The following is a 16,075-nucleotide window of genomic DNA, read 5'->3' as shown; positions in this document are numbered from 1 at the left end:
CAAGAGCTGGGGTGAGGTGGAGTCAGCCAGGAAGGGCTTCTGGGTCCTGACCAAGTCAGCAGAGGCCAGCCCACACCAGCCACCCACTTGGTCTGCAGATGCCAGCAGGGCAAGCGGCAAACAGGCTGATAAGAAATGTTGAGATTAGAGGTGCCAGGAGACACTGCTCTAATCCATTAGCCCTCCCATTCACGTCACCACCCTGAGGTCACCTTGCCAGAACTGATAGTCACGGTCCACGTCGGAAGGGCTGGACTGATCATGGGCGGTCAGCATCCATTCTGATTGGTCTGTGCCTGGGCCAAATCAGTTGTTAAATATTTTGAATATCACCCCTGGATAAAGCCACTCTTCTCTCTTCTCTGCCCAGATGCTACCTTGGCAGAAACAGAGTGAGAGAAAGGCAAACCCACTTCACCCATGGAGGATATTTTCATTTTTGCATGAGTCTAAAGTTACAAGATTAAACTAAATTGAGTTTTCCCAGCACACCTCAGCAAGGAGGGGCACCCGAGGAAAATAGGATTGTTATGGACAAAATTAAGTAGCTGCGGGTTGCTTGGCAGTAGCGTGAGGTAATTTCCATCCTTGCTGTAGACATAAGGATAATCTACTTCCTCTATTAAATATTGATGTGTCTATATGGATTTATATTTCTTTGTAGATTTATCCAGGTATCTTTTTTTTCTGCTAATTTGATGTCAGTCCCTCACATAATGTGTTTTCCTCTATCTGTATAAATTAGGAAAGGGAGATATAAAAATTTATGTGTAGGTCAAATTGTCCTGGATAAAGTAAGGTCTCTGCCAAAAAGAAGGACAGATGGCCACCTGAGGTTATACACTACAACCAGGAGGAGAAACAGTCCCCCACTATGTGGAAAAGCAATGGATCAGCCCAGAATCCCGAGAGGAGAGCTACTTACCAGACCGGAACCCACCCGACCATCTCTGGAAAATGAAGCCTCTAGATAGTTCTACTACTTTTATTTCACTGAGTTATTCCATGAATATTTATTTAGCTTAACTCTTGTGTCAGGCCCTGTTCAAGGGCCTGGGGATACAGCAGTGAACAAAACAGACAAAACAGGGAATGTCCCTGGTGGGAAGGGGGTTTATCATTTTGAAAAGGGTAATTTGAGAAAGTCTCACAGGGAGGGTGACAATTGAGCAACAATCTGGAGGAGATGAAGAAGCAAGCCATGTATGGATATCCAGGAAAAGGGCTCCTGGTAAAAGGAACAGCAGGTGCAAAGGCCCTGAGGTGAGGTGCCTAGGATATGCGAGGGGAGCATGGGCAAATGGCAGAGAAGCAGGCGATGAGGTCAGCGAGTGTATGGGTACAAGTGACAGAGAGAAAGAGAACATGATGCTTCAACCTGAGCTGATTCTTCACCTGCACTTTCAACTTTCCCAGGCAGTTTAACATAAAGGAAGTCACGAAACCCACCAATTGTGGCATGAAAGGAAGTCACCTGCAAAGGACTTCCAGCTTTCTCTTAATAGCCTCATATATTGCTAAGGCTGTCTAATCGGAGAAAGCTTACCTCAGATCACTTCAAAATATTAAAGTGCTGGAGATAACTGCCCAACTGGCACTTAATACTAATGAAATCTCCCAATTCACCAAGCGTATTTGAGCTAATCTGCATTAAAAATATGGATCATAGCTGAACAGCTCCAATTCGTTACTCATGAAGATGGTGGACTGTGCATTAAGTGCCCAGAAAGCAAGAGAGTAACTGGGAAGAGAAGAATGGTGGACATTTGTTGATTGTCATTCCAGCATGCACTACTCACTCCTCCCCAGCCCTCCCCAGAGCTCTCAATTCCTATTTCCAAGTGGTTGCAGGTAAATGGATTCCATCCTGGCTCTTATGGGAACATGTAAGTATGAGAGTAACAGGGCTCTGGTGGAAATGCTGAGATGAAGATGCTTCTGCCCTTTGGATGGTATGGTGTGTCAAAGTGAAGCATGTAAGAAATTAACCAAGAAAAATCTCAATTAAATAGAGTCAAGAGACCAGAAGGGGGAGCTCTCATGCCCTGTGATGATATCAGAGTCTAACAGGAAAAAGAAAAGACTCCTCTTCTTTCCTAGCAAGGACTCAGCCAACAAAAGCCACAGACTGTTTCTTTACTGTGGCCCTTGCAACTTCTTTTTCCTCTCTATAAAAGTGTTCTCCTCCTATTTATTTCAGGTCAACAGGTATGTGGTTACAGCAGCCACTTTTCATCTGGAAAAGGTACAGTCCGCACCCCCAGACTTCACAGTCATAAGGTCCAGTAATACCCCATCCCACCTCAGTGCTACTGATGTTGTGGGCTGGATGGTTCTCTGTTGTGGAGGGACGTGCTGAGCACTGTAGGACGTTTAGCAGCATCCTGGTCTCTGCCCACTAGAAGCCAGTAGCATCTCCTACCAGTAGTGACGGTCACAAATGCCAGCCTGAATTGGGTTTAGGGTTTTTGGATAGTTTTTTTGTTGTTGCTCTGGGGGTTTTTTGTTTGTTTTGTGTTTGCGTTTTGTTGTTGTTGTTGTTTTGCCTTCTGGTTTTGGAAGTGAAATGGAGCCTCAGAGAGATTTGATTTATCCACTTTCTCTCCCTCCAACTGGCCAGGTGTGGAAGCTCCAGAGGAGAAGAGAGACAGAAATGCCCATCTGGAGCTGGACTCCACACAGGTTCAAGGGGCCGCTGGTATCCAGCCTCCCTGCTGCCAAACACAGGGGCAACTGAGACTCCGCTCCCAGAGGGCACAGGCAGCCCAGAACTGAGGAGTGGCCCTGACAACGTGTGCAGAGTAGGGAGGGAGACGGCTCTGAGGATAGAAATGCACGTCAGCGAATCAGCCCACAGCACTGGCCCAAAGGACATCTCATAGGGCTTCTTTTAAGGCAATGATGAGCATGTGATCCGTGTGGCCCAGCACAGACAGACCTTTCCAAATTCAGAAACTCTGTTCAGTACAGGGGTTCTTAACTGTTTTATGCCATGAATCAATTTGTCAGTCTAGTGATGCCTTTGTACCCCTTCTCGGCATAATGTTTTTAAGTGCATAAATAAAAATACATACAACTAATAAGGTAACCAATTATATTCAGAGAAACTTATTGAAATATTTTTAAATGCATGTGCACCTTAGTAACATGTCTTTTTTATTGAGTTAAGTGACAAGGTCTAGTGGCAGTACTAAAAGCTGTGAGACTTTGACGTAGTGATGAATGCAAATTCTTTCTCATGAAAAACTGAAACAACTCCCATGTGATATGAAAAGAGCAGTTTTTCACAGACCAAGTCACAGACATTGCTATTATAAGGTACTGTTTTTGGGGGGGGAGGGGTTGTTCGTTCTGGGGAGCGCTGCCTACATCTCGAATTACAGGAAACGCTAAATTTTAGTGAAAGTTTAGTAAAAACAAAGATGTGATTCCTTTTTTTTCCTTTCAAGTTCATGGATCTCTTTAATCTCAGATCAAGATCCTTTTGTAACTGGATCAGTGGTTCTCAACCAAGGGTGATCTTGCCCCCCAGAGAACATTTGGCCATGTTCTAGAGACATTTTTGGTTGTTACCACTGGGGGAGTGGGGTGTGCTCCTGGCATCTAGCGAGGAGAGGCCAAGGATGTGGCTAAATATCCTATGATGTGCAGCACATCCTTCTACAATAAAGAATTATCCAGCCCTAAATGCCAATAGCACTGGGACTGAGAAGCCTTGAACTAGAGGAAGAAACTTTGTAAAAACTAGAGTCGGCATAAAGAAGATATTGTAAAGGGAGCTGGGGAGTCTGCCCCTTGCCCAAACCACGTACCCAGTCCTCAGGACGCCTGAAAAGAATATCACCCCCATCCTCACCCTAAGTGTCACTGTGTTTGGAAGATGCTTCCGAGGGAACACAATTTGGGGCAGACACAAGGAAAGAGAGGAGGAAAACACCGGCAAGGGAGCAGGGTGAGTTAATAAAAGAAAAGCAACCAACTGGTAAAAAGGCCTTGGCTGGTTTTCCATAGGAACTTCATCCAGAAACAATGGAGTGTGTCCTTTGTGAAATGTTGCTGAGGATGTGAGGCAACTGGAAGGCCCTTACCCTGCTGCCAGTTGTGTCATTGGTTACATTCACTTAGAGACACTGTTTGGCACTAGATACAAAAGATAAACATACGCATATGTTTTGGCTCTGAATTCCACCCCTAGGCATATACCAAAATACATACAAATTTTTACCAAAAGACATGGAGAACAATATTTACAGCAGCATTTATCTTAACAGCCCAAAACTGGAAACACCTCAAACGTCCATTAAGAATAGAAATGCAAATCGAAACTACAGTAAGGTACCAACTCACAGGGGTTAGAGTGGCCATCATTTATAAGTTTACAAATAACAAATGCTGGAGAAGGTGTGAAGAAAAGGGAACCCTCCTACACTGTTGGTGGGAATGTAAATTGATGCAGCCACTATGGAGGACAGTACGGAGATTCCTTTAAAAACTAAAAATAGACTTACCATATAATCTAGCCATCCCACTCCTGGACGTATATCTGGAGAAAATTCTAATTAACACCCCAATGTTCATAGTACTATTTACAATAGCCAAGACATGGAAGCAACCTAAATGTCATTGACAGATGAATGGATTAAGAAGATATGGTATATATACAATGAAATACTATTTAGCCACAAAAAAGAATGAGATACTGCCATTTGCAGCAATATGGATGAACCCAGAGATTATCATGCTGAGTGAAGTAAGTCATAAAGGGGAAGACAAACATATGATATCACTTATATATGGAATCTAAAATATGATACAAATGTTATTTACAAAACAGAAACAGACTTAGACAGAAAACAAATATATGGTTACTGGGGGTCAGGAGGGTGGGGGAAGGATAAATTAGGAGTTGGGGATTAGTAGACACAAACTACTATATATAAAATAAACAACAAGGTCCTACTGTATAGCACAGGGAATTATATTCAATATTCTATAATAAACCATAATGGAAAAGAATATGAAAAAGAATGTATATATATGTATAGATAACTGAATCACTTTGCTGTACACCAGAAACTAACACAACATATTAAATCAACAATATTTCAATGTTTTAAGGAAGAGTAAAATAGATAAATAATTTGTGGTATAAATACATGGTAGAAGACTATACAGGGATGAGAATGAATGAAATACAACTATGTACACCATGGATGGATCACACAAACACCCTAAGTGAAAGAAGCCAGGCACAGGAGAGCATACACCATAGGATTCCATTTAGAAAGTTCAAAAATAGTGCATACTAATTCATGGTGTTGGAAGTCAGGATACTGATTACTATTGGTCTAATGACTTAAATCGAAAATGAGAATTTTGAAGTTCTAGATTTCAAAATTCTGAAATTCTAGAATGTATAATATCTTGATATAAATACTCCTTACACAGATGTATCCCCTGTGTGAAAATTAAGCTATATACATATGATTTGTGTACTTTTATTTATGTACAGTGAGCAGAGGTTAACAGCAAGCCTGTACTCTTTTTCTCCTAGATCTAGACCTGCCTGGGAGGATTTTAGGTTTGCCTTCTTCCAGCACCAGTCCCCTTGATATGCCCCAAATTAAGACGAATTTGGAGTGTTGGGTGCCAGGGCCAGACATGTGTTTCATACACTGTGAAATCTCTGATCTGTGAGACAGCACATGGGCTGGGAGACTATAAACCGTAGACCCACATGATGAGTGAGAAACACAGGGAGAAGCTTCTTTGCATCATGATGAACCCCACATCCCATAGCCTCACCACCAGCAAACATCTGCACTCTCTAGGCAGGAGAAGAGGGAGCCAAGCATCTATGCATACAGAGAACTGGGAGACTTCCGTTGAGACTGAGGGCTGTGCATGATCTTTCCTGTTCTGAGTCCTTCTAAAAGCCTAAACAAACTTAGTGCTGGATCAAATGCTACTGTGTCTTGTGAGTTTGATTGCCAAACACATTACTAATGCAATAGTGGGACTGTGTATTACACATCAATAAAAAGTTTACTAAAGAAAAAAATTCCTCTGTCTATTCTGGCCAAACTGTTATTCACACCGATCACATGTTCTGCTTGGTCTCCAAATTCCTTCCATTTTCCTGAGCTTCCCCTCTCTCCTTTGACCTCCTGTCTTCTTTTTAGGACTCTCACCCACAACCAACCCCTAAACTTCCTGTTCATTACTTATGCAGAGCTGATTAACTATTGCACTACCTCACCCCAAACTAGTAACACTACCCACAGAGAGCTCACATCAATAACTAACATGAAGATTGGTTGGAAAACATAGTTCCCTTCCAGGAGAAGTTGTATGACTACTTAGCAAAGAAATTTTTTTTTTCTTTTGCTGGACAGAGAATGCTGAATCTCTGTCTGAAGACATTCCACATTCACACATTATTTGGAGTCTCAGTTAGCTATGTGACAACCAGGCATTCCTCTCCTAATTGGGTATCTCAAAATTTCCTGAATTGTTAAAATAAAAGGAATAGAACTTCCTTGCCACCAACAATATATACTCTTAGAAGTGCCAGCTGCTGCAACGTGATGCCCCAGGAATAACTCTTTGCTCTGTACTGGCTCTGTACTCCATCCCTAGAGGGATGGAGGATGCTCCATAGTCAGTCCTATCTTTTCAGTATTTGGGTTTGGGGCTTTTTTGGAGGGGGGTGGCGGGGGGAGTGAGGACGTCTAAGGATAGATACCTGCTCGCATATATTGGTAAGACTTAATTTCCTATGTCATAACATTAACCTCCTCTCCCTCAGCTTTTGCTGATAAATCGTCTCATGCCTTCCTGAGCTAGACATTCACACATCCTCCTTGAGCCAGCATCTCAGTAGTAGGAGCCCTGTCTCACCTCCCCACAGCAGGATCATAAGGGAAATGGGGTGTGATAGTTTCAGAAACAGCACAGTAACTCATACAGATACTTCTGAGAGCACCACTTACATTATCAAGGTTGATAATTCTTGTGCCTGCTGCTCGTTAGTTCAATGCACATTGACTGAGGACCACTGATGTTCTAACATACCACTCCTGGAGTGGGCAAATGTGATTTAAAAGTCACAACTGTGGACAGCCAGCAACTTATAATCTCACGAAACTCATAAAGCACATTCCCCCAGAACCACAGTGCCAGGTGGGACAGCACACGAATAAGAGGCTCCTGTCGTTAACCCTCACGGTAATGACTAGTGCCTTCTGTCGCACCCTTCTCCCTGTGTACTTCTGAAGCACTCAGGACAGCAAAGCTCAATTTCCAATCATTCCCACATATGGTGCACAAGAAGTTAAGATTTAATTCTGGTGACTGGTTATTTCATCTTGAATCCAAAACCCTGGACTTCAAAAATAATGGAACTTCATGTAACATGTGGGTTTCTTGTTTTTGTCTCCTCTTGCTCTCGTGGGAAAAACAAGCCATCCTCTAGAAGGGTACTAGAGGCACTTTCTATGACAAAATGAGACTTCTTAAATGGTCCAACTTCACACGTACAAAGTGTGAAATCTCAGAACTAAGATTCCAGTTCTGAATTGTTGCAGACAACTGACATCGCTGGAAATAGAAATGTCACCAGGACCCACTCAAAGAACTCTCTCCTATAACCATGCTCAATCCTGGAACACAGGAGACTGTCCCCCAGATAATCAGAAATGTGCAAAAACAATCTGTTAAATAACACAGGGAAGGTTGTGGGGGAGTTCCAGAAGGCTCACATTCACGTGGTTTGCAAAGGTGCATTTTTCATGAAGCTCCGTACAGCTCAAAAGCATGACATTCTGCAGGGGCTGCTCCTTCATTCCAGGAGTTGGAAGACTTTATTTTCATCTTCTGTGCATGGGCCATCAAAGGAAAGAATGTCACTCTTCTTCAGGAAAGAAATGTCCTCAGACCCTTCCTCAGTAAAGGATGAGGTTTTCACGTGCCCTCAGGGGGCCTCGGGGCTGTTCTCACGAAGAGTAGCCAGTTTGAAGGCCGCTATGGAGTATTTTTCCTTCCTTCAGACGCAAAGAATATTACAGAAAAATCAGAGCTTCGAAGTCTCTGTCAAATATGCATGTAGAAAAATTGTCAGAATATGCTTAAACTTTAAAAAGTTTGAAAAGTCTATGATCTTTGCGCTGTTTCTGAGAGTCAGCGCGTCTAAAGGAAAACATTCACCATTAGCCAGCCACACACAGGGTTTCCCTGTGTGACAATCTTGCCCGACGACGCCCTGGGTCGGCATTCCGTCCAGGTCACCAGGTTTCCGCGATCTCTGTGAGCACCCGCAGCAGCTCAGCAAACGTCGGGCGGCCTGCAGGTTTCTGGAAAAGGGAAGCGGAGGCGGTCAGCTCAGCTTAAGACTCACTCGGACAACAGCCCTGGAACTTGCTGGCAGAGACCTGGATCTGGGCTGCTTCACCACGATCAGAAGACAAAGATATCCTGGCTGACACACAGGGCACGAATGGCAGGTGAGCGAGGCACAAGTGTGAAAATACAAGGGTGGAAAGCCCTCCAGAAATCAAATGACGGGAGCTGCAAACACCAGCCACGTGTGGCCGTTTCAATTAGTTTAAAATTCAATTAATTAATTCAGTTAATTAAAATTCAGTTCTCAGTCACACTAGCCACTTTTTAATTCTTCAAAAGCCAGCTGCAGCTACCGTATTGGACAGTGCAGACACAGCACATTTCCAACATCACAGGAAGTTCCACTGGACAGTGCTGCCCTAGAGATCTGTTTGGATGACTTGATAGGCACGGGGTAAAGGAAGAGCTGGGAGAGAGGGGCAGCTGGGGTACCAAGCTCCCAAGCTCAGCCCCAGTTACTCACTATACCTGACCACCTGGGGAAAGAAGGATTTTAGTCAGAAAAGCAAAAGGCATGTTTTCACGAGGGACTTTGCAGGTCTTGGAGCACAGGCGGTGCTGTCTTAAGGCTCAGTTAACAAAAATCTCAGACCATGAAGCCAAGGATTGGAGCGTCTTTCCTCTTTCAACATGGGATGTGGTTTGACTCTGGCCCCATGAGGAAGCTCCGTGTTATTTTTGGAATCCCTGGGAAATAGAATCACTCATAGTAGCCACATTCTCACAGGGGTCACTGGCAGCAGGGTTAGCGGGGAGACACCACCCTCAGTGGCTTGTAAACATAAGGCATCAGTAAAAAAGACAGCAGATGGATGTGGGAGCACACGTGAGAGTCCTCCTTGAGACTCCAGGAATAAATTGTGGAGCTTTTTGCTGGTGCTGAGGTTGTGCAGATAACAGAGCCTGTAACAGGTGTATCAGCGCTAATGTAATCATGTTTGAACCTAGAGGTGCCTCGTTTACTTGGTCCTCTTGTCAGCATCTCTTTTACCCCCTTCTCTGTCTCCTCTCCACAGATACGTAAAATCCCAACAAGCATACTGTATGCACATATACAAGCATGTAGCTTAATATGCAATATATATTCCGGAGCTGTTTACATTGTTACTGCAAAGATGCTCGTAAGACATCTGTTTGCTACTAACAGCTTACTTTAACATTTTTTATGTCTTTCAAGATTCCTTGCAGAGCAGTTAATTATGTATAAAGTATTTTCATACACCAGGGAATCTTCATAAAATTAATATTTCTCTGGAATGGGAACAACCATATTGCTCTTGAAATATTGAATTTTCTCCTGTTTGTGAATTGGGAGTCAAGTAATTTCTTTTTCAGCCAAGAGGAAACCCCTCATCCAGCTGTAATTTTTCTGGGCTGAAACTGTCAGCTGGAAAGAGAGAGGAGCTGTCAAAATCACAGAGGGGTCTGCCTTGAAGGGGAGGGGTGTGTTGAGTCGGTGCCCAGAAAAGACGGAGGTGGGATATCAACTCCTCTGGCTTTATTTTTAAGCTTGGCATTTCAAGAAAAAGAGAAACTGGGCTCCCGAGAGAGAATTTTTCTGAGTAGAAGTTCCGGGCGCACATTCTGCCTTCATTTCTATTCTGTTTTAATCTCTCTATAGGAAGTCTTGAGTGTCACAGGAGAGATGAAATCCATTACTTTCAGCCTTGGAAAAAACAAGATGAATCAAAAGGACGTAAATAAAAACACCATCCTTCGCTTTCAGTGTGGAAGCGTAATAAGCCTGACTCTACCCTTAAGTCCTTAAATGGACTTTCCTTTTTCCACCAGCAGTCCTTAAAAGGAATAATATATCTCATCACTGAGGCTTCAGTAACATCGAGAGTTTCTGGGGCTCCAACCTCAGAAAGATAAGACTTGGAACATGCACTGAATTCCTCAAATGAAAGGCCATTGTCAGAAACAAAATGGATTAATGGTTTCGCAAGGGGAGTACTTCCGGCTCTCCGGGATCATTCCTGAGAAACAGAGACCTTGTCCTGCCATGACAGAGTCCTGGAGTAATGCTGGCGATAATCAGGTCTGCCCTCAGATGCTGAGACCGCCAACCTTTGCAGGAAAGTAAGGGACACTCACCTCATGCCAGCAGCTGTACATGACTTCATACAGGGACATGGGTGCCAGGTGAGGGCGGTACAGCCTGAAGCCTTTAGAAATAGCTTCTACCACTTGCAAATTTGACTTATTTTCAAAAGGCATTTTTCCTTCTGTAAAAACTTCCCACATCAAAACTCCTGCAAATAAGTGCATGAAAACAAGAGGTTAGAGAACAATGTTTACGGGGAACTTAAAGAGCTGTTTCAAATTCCAAGGCATTCTCTTCCTCCTCCAGCCTTGAGTTACAATCATCCAGAGTGACGGGAAGCAGCCCCTGTCCATCTTCGTTTTTGAAGACACCTATAAACTGAATATATTCCCAGTGAAGTCCAGGCCCTTCCTTTTCCATTGGTCTCGACTGCCTCCTTATTGGAAGAAAATGCCGGCCGCATCTTCATTTCTAAGTACTGCTCATGCCTCCACACCCTGAAATCAATGGAGCTTCCTGCCATTCCATAGAAAATGACAGAATTGCATGATCCCCTGTTGCCGGCAAGAGTTTACCAACCAACAGAAGGTATGTGTTCCCCTCTTCCTACCAAAAGACAGACTGCTGGATAGAACCCCCAGAAAATCTGTCAGGGGCTCTGTATATAAATAGGTATTCAAAAGTCATTGATTGATTGATTGATTGATGGGTGAAACTCCTTCAAGGCTCCCAATTTGAGTTTATTTAATTACCCACTTATGCTACAAATGTGTGTTAGGTATTGATCAGAGGCCAGGCACAGGCTAGAGCCAGAGGATTCTTAAGCCTGAAAGCAGTCCATGTGCTCGAGAAGCTCACTGTCCAGTGGGGAAGGAAGACAAGTGGTCAGGTAAAACTTAGGGAGTTCTCGTTGTTCTGCAGCCACCTGGTGAGGTGCTCGTGTTCTATCCATCGGTCTCACAATGTAGCTGCTCTCTAGTACAGCTTACAATGTCACCTGCCAAGACTACCACATGTCACTAGAAAGCTAATAAGATCAGTGGTACAAGCCTAACCTCACTGTGGACAATAAAATTCATCCCCTTTGAGGGTACAGATGTCTCTCCAAACCCAAGATGCCACCCAGGAAGTTCTGGATGAAAGAAAATAGATTACTGTTCATTTATTGCCATTTTGTGAAAGTCAACTCAAAGAACAAACTCCACTGGACATGGGTCCACAGTGTCTCCTTCTCAATGAGGAACACTACCCAATATAAATAGCAACTGATAGATCCCAAGGAGGCCTATGTCTAATTTCACAAAATATAAAGGTAATGACGTAAATGAGATAGCATTGCTCGTAGTTAGACAATGAAGTTTATTAATCACACTCAAAATTCAATGATACCATAAGATCAGTTCTCCTTGCAAGTCTCTGTCGTGTGGAAAAGTTGGCTGAGTTTGTTTTCTAGATCAGTAGATTCTGCTATGGTTTTGCAACAAGTGCTCAATGGGAAGGGAAAAGATCCAAAAGGCAGACTTATGTAAGAATGCGTATGACACAAATTTTATTTACAAACCAAAAATAGACTCACAGACAGCAAACTATGATTACCAAAGGGGAAAGGGCGGTGGGGGGAGATAAATTGGGAGTTTGGGATTAACAGATACACATCACTATATATAAAATAGATACACAACAAGGATCTACTATATAGTACAGGGAACTATACTCATTTTCTTGCAATAACATATAATGGTAAAGAATCTCAAAATATATATATGTATGTATGTGTATATATAACTGAATTGCTTTGCTGTACACCTGAAACTAACACTGTAAATCAACTACACTTCAATAAAAAATAAAATGAAAAGTGAAAAAAAAAAAAGAAAGAGTATGACACCAGCTGCCAAAGACACCTTGATGTGTTCAGAATACCTAAGACAGAAACACAGTCATAGGAAGACTTTCAGCAACATTATATTAAGAAATCAAAGTTAAAAGAGATTGGCCTTTCCACTTGCAGCTACATGGATGTCCCTGGAGAATGTCATTCTAAGTGAAGTAAGCCAGAAAGAGAAAGAAAAATACCACATGGGATCATTCATATGCGGAAACTTAAAAAAAATAAATAAATGCAAACCAGAAACAGATTCATAGACATAGAATACAAACTTGTGGTTGCCAAGGGGGCCAGGGGTGGGAAGGGACAGACTAGGATTTCAAAATGTAGAATAGATAAACAAGATTATACTGTATAGCACCGGGAAATATATACAAGATCTGAAGAGAAAACATCTCAAGAGAAAAAAATGTGACAATGAATATACTTATGTTCATATATAACTGAGAAATTGTGCTCTACACTGGAGTTTGACACAACATTGTAAAATGACTATAACTCAATGAAAAAAAAGTTTAACAAAAAAGAGATTGGCCTATATTATTAAACAAAGCTCCAAAAAATGAACATCAAATTCACTCACCAAATGACCAGATGTCAGATTTGCTGCTATACTTGTTGAAATGGAAAACTTCAGGAGGGGACCACTTGATTGGGAACTTGGCTCCAGAAGAACTGATATATTCATCATCCAAAACGTACCTAGGGCAGTCAGATTTCAAAGCACATTGTGTTCATCACCTCTGTTTCCTTCAAATCCTTTTAGTTAACTCTGATTTCTAAAATACAAACTGTTTTACCCCAGGAAGGTTCTGTATATCTTCTCTTTTTGCTATCAAAGTGGAAGAGAATCCCTTATGGAATTTCCTCCTTAAACCAAGCCTCAATTGTGTTTATCTCATTTGGATCTCAAAATACCTTAGCAATTCTTCAGTCTAAAACACATCCCACTGATCAGTTATGAGAAATTCTAAATTCTGCAAAGAACAACCAAGGTTATTTTTTAAAAGATAAATATTTGTGGAAGAATAAATTCAAAATTGAATGCTTTATTTTCTTTCTTTATACATATATTTTTGGTAGGGCAGAGAAGGGGAAAATAAAAGTATTTGAACATAATATATCTGATGCGTAAAATCTCTTGTGCATTTGAATGGCCCTAAACGGAAAGTAATCAGGAACAGCTATCAAGTTCTTTAAAATGTAACGACAAAAAAGGTAATAAACCCTCTCTCTTTTTTGAGAATTGCATGCAAGAACATCCAAGTGTGGGAATCTGAAAAGAAAGGATAGCTAACCTGTGCCATGCAGCCCCTTGCATGTGCAATACAGTATTTTTGAAATATGTATTAATGCTTCCCCACACACCTGCTTTTTTCCCCACATACCTTACCTCACCCCATCTTTAAGCCCTTTATTGAGCCCGAGGTCATTCTACCAGGGGAAAGAATGAATAACAGAAATCAAAAGGAAAAGAGCCACATTTATTATAGCTTTTGAGTTTCAAAAGTCTAGACTTTCTAGAGAAGGAGAAGGACTGTGTTATTAACAAAATATTTGGTAGAATGGCTCATGAATATGAGTGATATCTCACTATCACCACCACCATCCATTCTGCTAGAAAAATATCCCGTATAAGACATGACATAGTTTTATTCATAATGACCTGAAAGTAGATCAGAATAGCTTAGAGGACCCAGCTAAAACTGGTGCACGTCTTAAAGTTCAAAGTGGGTCAGCAGACCATCCAATCACATCAACACTTCCCTCCAAGGAAACAGAGCAAAGCCAATAACGTCTTCAGTTTGTCCACAGACAAATGTAAGAGTCCCTTTTATAAGTAAACAGACAAAAAAAGAGCAGCATGTACCTTGTCATTCCAAAGTCTGAAATTTTTACTATGCTTGTAGAACTGACCAAGCAGTTCCTCGCCGCCTATAGACAGAAGAAAAGAATCCCGGTTTGAATACAAGGGTTTTTTCCAAGCATTTCTCTTCTCCTTTTCCTCACCCGACTTGGGCCCCAGCACTACTTCTCTGTGTGAGCAGACACGTTATTTTTACGGTGATGCCTGTCAATCCTGTCTACGTATGATTCACCACGTCTGCCCTCGTGTTGTTACGGAGTTCGGTAAGTGGGGGGACCGGGCAGGATAGGCGGAGGAGAGGGACGATGGCTGGGAAGATGGCAGTATCCCTGCCTCCAGCATAAAGGGGCTTCACTTCCTCTAAGTGAGAGCCAGCAAGAAACCGGTTGGGACCCGACAGCCGCAACTGCACAGTAGCAAAAAGAACCTAACCAGACATGACCCAGTGCTCATGGTAATGTAATTAGCACTGTGGTTTAGCACCCCCATGGGTTTTTCTGTCTACACCACAGAGAAGGCCATGCGCAAAGGGACCAAACATGTAAGCACTCCAGGGGCAAGAGCCATCAATCCATCAAAAGACCACCTCTGAGTGGGGGTGTAAGAGAAAGGGTGGACAAGGATCATCCCTTTTCCTCGCTCGGATCAGCCCACCTCCCATTCTTGGACGTGTACACTTTCCCTTTTCTAAATAAATCCTCTAAAATCTTTTACTACACAACGTACCATCTCCCGTTTGTAATCTTATCTTTTGGGTATGACAAGAACTGGGGTCTTCTTCTTTTTTCTTTTGGGGTACCAGTGTGATGGATTTTAATGATTCTTCAAAGAAATTTAAAAAATGAACAGAAATTTTTTAAATGTGTAATCTTTCTCAAGAAGTATCTTTGGTACATATCAGGATTAACTCAATCTAAGAGATAAACTATGAATGTTGGTAAAAAAAATGTGTATTTTTAAATTTATCTTCATAAATAAAAAGAGGAAAGTCCAATATGCATGAGGAATAAGGGACAGTCAGTATATATCTTTGGGATTTATAATTGCTAATAAAAACTAAGAAACTGTATTTTAAAACTTACATTACATTAAATATAACCATTTACAGTGATACTTTATCATTTCCGTGATGAACTAAATATAGTGTGAACTGAATAAAATGTAGAGACAATTAATTTGATACAAAAACAATCCATTTTCAGTCAGCCTAGTCAAGAAAATCATTGATTTGGTTATTTAGCCTCATGTAGGTTAATGATTTGACAGAATTTTTTCCTTTTCAGCTAGTCTGTAGTTCAGTCAGTCCAAAAAGAAGCAGAAAACCTGAAGTGGAGAGCCAGAAGGAGCCAGTTTGGAAGATGTTGACAAATGCCTGCAGTGATCTCAAAGCCAAACCACAAGGCAAGCCCTCGACAGGAAAAAGACTCCTCTTAAGCGGATATATTTTAAGTGGCACGTAGGTGGAGAAAATAGAACACAAAAGAAAGCGATCAAGGAAGAAACCAAGACTAGGAAGGTCTGCAGAAGCCACCCAGAGCAAACAGAATGACCAGACCTGTCACCCAACTAAATTTTGAATTCTAATCCTTATCAGGAAGGGCAAACCTACGGAGACTTAGGAAAGTGAGCGAGATGGAGCTGACACCATAGCCACCCACCCAAAAGCGCGCTCAGTGGCTACCGTGTGCTGGCCCCTGGGGAAGGAGCCGAGCGGCGTCAAACAACGGCCGAGCTGTGTCAGCATGGCTGAGCTTTTCCATGTGCCAGGCGCTGCTTTAACTGCTGACACGTATTAATTCACGTAACCCTCCCAACAAGCCCATAGGCAGGAAGTGCTGAAATTAATACCACTTTACTAGCGACCAGCTTGCCC

The 16,075-nt window shown here is 42.2% G+C and overlaps 1 protein-coding gene across 4 annotated transcripts in view; it reads right to left on the bottom strand.

Annotated features, from left to right (window-relative positions):
* Positions 1 to 971: 971 nt before the first annotated feature.
* The window catches only part of TXK (TXK tyrosine kinase), a 68,573-nt gene continuing 53,469 nt past the window's right edge, over positions 972 to 16,075 (bottom strand). For all 4 annotated transcript variants that reach the window (XM_074348306.1, XM_074348317.1, XM_074348310.1 and 1 more), the window contains 4 exons: positions 14,206 to 14,270; positions 12,919 to 13,037; positions 10,498 to 10,655; positions 972 to 8,351 (listed from right to left, as the gene is read on the bottom strand). In XM_074348306.1, coding sequence (XP_074204407.1) covers positions 8,283 to 8,351; positions 10,498 to 10,655; positions 12,919 to 13,037; positions 14,206 to 14,270 — 411 coding nt within the window. In that variant the 3' untranslated portion in view covers positions 972 to 8,282. The remainder of the gene's footprint in view (positions 8,352 to 10,497; positions 10,656 to 12,918; positions 13,038 to 14,205; positions 14,271 to 16,075) is intronic.

Source organism: Camelus bactrianus, chromosome 2 (assembly GCF_048773025.1).
Source record: "Camelus bactrianus isolate YW-2024 breed Bactrian camel chromosome 2, ASM4877302v1, whole genome shotgun sequence".
NCBI lineage: Eukaryota > Metazoa > Chordata > Mammalia > Artiodactyla > Camelidae > Camelus > Camelus bactrianus.
This window is presented reverse-complemented; position numbering and strand designations above follow the sequence as displayed.